The 4,037-nt window shown below is 29.7% G+C and overlaps 1 protein-coding gene across 1 annotated transcript; it reads left to right on the top strand.

The window, feature by feature from the left end:
• The first annotated feature begins 656 nt into the window (after positions 1 to 656).
• On the top strand, positions 657 to 2,953 carry LOC120086279 (short-chain dehydrogenase reductase 3b-like). The gene is made up of 3 exons (XM_039042838.2): positions 657 to 860; positions 964 to 1,306; positions 2,399 to 2,953. The coding sequence occupies exons 1-3, from the start codon at positions 844 to 846 to the stop codon at positions 2,825 to 2,827; spliced, it is 789 nt and encodes a 262-aa protein (XP_038898766.1). The 5' UTR covers positions 657 to 843; the 3' UTR covers positions 2,828 to 2,953.
• The last annotated feature ends 1,084 nt before the right edge of the window (positions 2,954 to 4,037 follow it).

The raw sequence follows: 4,037 nt of genomic DNA, 5'->3' as shown, positions 1-4,037 counted from the left end.
CTTATACCATTAATAATACCACAACCTATTTGAAGGATTCTTTTATAACGTGGAAGTTAAGACAATATTACAACTACAGAGCATATTCATAAAATTAAAGAATTACGAAACTAAATTAGCTAATACCACTTGATGGGAAAAACCTCCCACCATTATCGCAGGAGTAAGCAGAAAAATAACAAAGATTAAAAGAAGTAACAAAAAAATGGAAACACAATAATAAATGTGGAAAAAACTCCAAATCGAAGAAAAAACCATAGACCAAAAAAATTTCACTATGTGAAAAATTATAACAATCACATGAAAATCTCTCATTGATCCTAATTACAAAGAAAACATTCTCTCAAAATATTTGTATCACGCACATCCTTTTTCCCACTCTCAAATTACAAAATACAAAATGAAATAAAAACTAGTGATGATTTGAAATTAAAAATATAAGCTTTTTTCTAATACTTGGAGTCCGTCAAATCCTGAAAACTCTTTTTCAACGCGTACTTTTAATATTTTGCAAAAACTCAACACAAAAACTACCACTTGCCTATTTTGTCGGTCTCTCTCATATCTCAATAAGTCCCACGATTTTATTGTGAAATAATATCTTCATGGATGATCTACAACAAATATGTTGTCAATTTTTACTACTTGTTCCTTTTGGCATTAACTGTATTGATCACGTGATTCCTGACATTCTTAATGGGTTCTAAAAATATCATTTAATCATACATAAAAATCAAGAAATATTCATATTTAAAGAGCTTATGTAAGCTTTGTGAAAATTTGAACATATAAGCAAAAAAGTAAAAACTCATAGCAGCTTGAAACTTGAAGAAGATCTCAACAATGTCTATACCAACAAGGTAACATTACCGTTATTTTCTCTCTTAGTATCCATTAGAACCATCTGGATTTTTGCACACATCTTCACAAGCTCTTGACTATTTTACAAAATTTCTCTGGTAGGAGGCTACATGGGAAGGTGGCTATCATAACGGGAGCTGCCAACGGCATCGGTGAAGAGACGGCAAGGGTGTTTGCAGCCAATGGTGCTTTTGTTGTTGTAGCCGACATCGACGACGAACTAGGGCAGCAAGTGGTTGCATCCATTGGCATTGACCAAGCCAGCTTTTGTCACTGTGATGTGAGAGACGAGAAGCAAGTTGAAGAAATGGTGAGCTACACCGTCCAAAAGCATGGCCGCCTTGACATTCTTGTCAGCAATGCTGGCATCGCGGGCGCTTCCTCCTCAATTCTTGAGCTTGACATGTCCAACTTTGACAACGTAATTTCGACTAACGTCCGTGGAGTATGTTACACTAGAACTTAACTCAAAAATTTGGTCTCCATTTGACAACAATTTCATTTTAAGTTTTATGTTTCTGAAATTTTATGCTTGTTTTTCCTTCTAAATTACGTTGTTTTTCTTTTCAAGTTATATTGTTTTTCACATTTCTTAAAGAAAATTTTGAATTCTTAGTCAATGAGCTTCCAAAACTCACCTAGGCGTCGTTTGGTAATCATTTCATTTTTTGTGGTTTCTGAAAATTAAGTCTATTTTCCCCAAATTGCTTACAATAATTTGCATCTTTTTTAAATACAATGGTTGAATTCTTAACCAAATTCTAAAAATAAAAAGAACTTTCTAAAAGCTATTATCTTAGTTCTCAAAATTTGGCTTGATTTTTCAAACCATTGTGAAAAGTAGATAACAAACGAAAAAATTTAAAAGCGGAAGTAGTGTTTTTATAGGCTTAATTAACAAACGAAAAAATTTAGAAGTGGAAGTAGTGTTTTTATAGGCTTAATTTTCAAAAGCAAAATCAAAAAATAAAATGGTTACCAAATGGCCATAGTGAATCAAGGTAAAGAAATTGTGAGAAAATAATAACAATCTTTTAAAAGCAAAAAACTTATTCCTATTGGTAATTGTTTGGTTTTTTGTTTTTGTTTTTTAAAATTAAGCCCACAAACACTATATCTAACTCCAAATTTATTCCTATGTTATCTACATTTTACCAATGGTGTAAAAAAAGTAAGCCAAATTTTCAAAACTAAAAAAAATAGCTTTTAAAATTTTGTTTTTATTTTTGAAATTTGGCTAAGAATTCAACAATATACGTAAGAAATATGCAAATCATCGTAAGAAATGAAGAAAAAATAGACTTGATTTTCAAAAATAAAAAAGAAAAAACGAAATAGTGGCCAAACAGAGTCTTCGTTTTTTAAAAATATAGTTACAAAGTGAATAACAAGATAGAGAAATATAGAGATGAAAGTAATGTTTATGAACTTTAATTCACAAAACAAAAAATTGAATCCATTATCAAATGGGACCATAAGTGTTGAAAAGTTATGATATGCATTAAAATGTTCTTAACATGTATTGTTAAAATTAAAGGTGGTTGCGACGATCAAGCATGCTGCACGGGCAATGGTGAAGCAAAATATACGAGGGTCGATCATTTGTGTGGCGAGCACGGCAGCGCAAATTGCCGTGAATTTATCGTATATGTCATACACAAGCTCAAAACATGCAGTATTGGGGGTGGTGAGGTCGAGTTGCGGGGAGCTCGGGGCATACGGGATTAGGGTGAACTGCGTTTCGCCACATGGGGTGGCGACACCGATGACTATTCGAGGTTTGAACTTGGAAGCGACTGAGTTTGAAGAGATTGTTTGTTCAAAGGCAAGCTTGAAGGGTGTGGTGTTGAAGGCTAGCCATATAGCTGAGGCTGCTCTGTTTCTTGCATCCGATGAATCAGTTTATATAAGTGGTCAAGACTTGGTTGTCGATGGAGGCTACACGGCGGTCAAAGCATTACTGTGATGTCCCTCTTTTATTGTATGATTTCAACTGATAATGTATTTTTTAGAACATTTTTAGCTTTGAGATTAGCATGTTTAATTTGAGATTAAATAAAACTTAATCGTTCCATAATGATCATTATGAAAACATCATCCAATTTGGTCCCATAACGATCATGACATAAAGTATAGTTTCTGTCTCCTATTGTAAGAATATAATTTTTTTAGAAAGTTTTTTATAGAGAATTAGTCTACTATTTATCATCACTTCTATTTCACTAATGTCTTAAAATTTAATATTATTTCATAACTAGATTTTAATAACACTTAGTGACATTTTTAATCTTTTGATATATTCCCTTTCATCTTTTAGTTTTATAATATTTTGAAATAAAAAATACATCATTTCTAGATTTACTATTAATTCTATAACAATTTTAATTTTTGAGACATCATAATTTCGTTCTCTCTCATCAATCCATTTTCAAAATATTTAATTTTTTTCTTATTTGCCATTTTTTAGGTTTAACTTTTTTTATTATTTATTAATTCTAATTGATATTCATTTAATGCTTGAATTAATATTTTCTTTATTTTAGGAGATTTCATTTTTTTTTTCTATATTACTTGTTGAAAATTGATAACTTCTCTATTGAAATCTCAACTATAAGTAGAACAATATATGTATTTAAATACATATCATATATACCATAGTTTATTTTTTGATGTGTTTACAAATATACTAAAAAATGTAAATACATATATTGTTCGGTATACAAAACGATATATTATATAAATCATCTTGATCATACACTTATTAAATATACCTTTGCTTATTTTTAGAAAATTCAAATATATAGTGTTGTACATAATAAATATATTTTGTTTTCTCATTTAAAACATTACGTTGATTCTTGCTTTCATTTATGAGTGAAACAAATTTTAGATTTTTTAAGAAAATTTCCTTGTGTAGATTTTAAAAAGAAAAATTGCTTTGGGAATTAAGTTCATAATCACAACAAACTTTTCTTTTAATTTGGTATTAATATTATTATATAATTTTAAAAAAGTGATTAGTAAAAAGAGTTGTAAAAGATAATTGGACCAGACTTTGAAATAAAATAATAATTCATTAGGTAGTTCAGGTGAAAAATAGGAAAATTTAGTCAATTGTGTAACTCTTTTTTCTTTAGGTAATATGTATCAAAAGTCTTTTTTTATTGGCATTAATG

The sequence above is a fragment of the Benincasa hispida genome, chromosome 9, assembly GCF_027475165.1.
Source record: "Benincasa hispida cultivar pf3 chromosome 9, pf3_genome.v1.1, whole genome shotgun sequence".
NCBI lineage: Eukaryota > Viridiplantae > Streptophyta > Magnoliopsida > Cucurbitales > Cucurbitaceae > Benincasa > Benincasa hispida.
The sequence above is the reverse complement of the archived record's forward strand: the minus strand, read 5'-3'. Positions and strand labels throughout refer to the sequence as shown.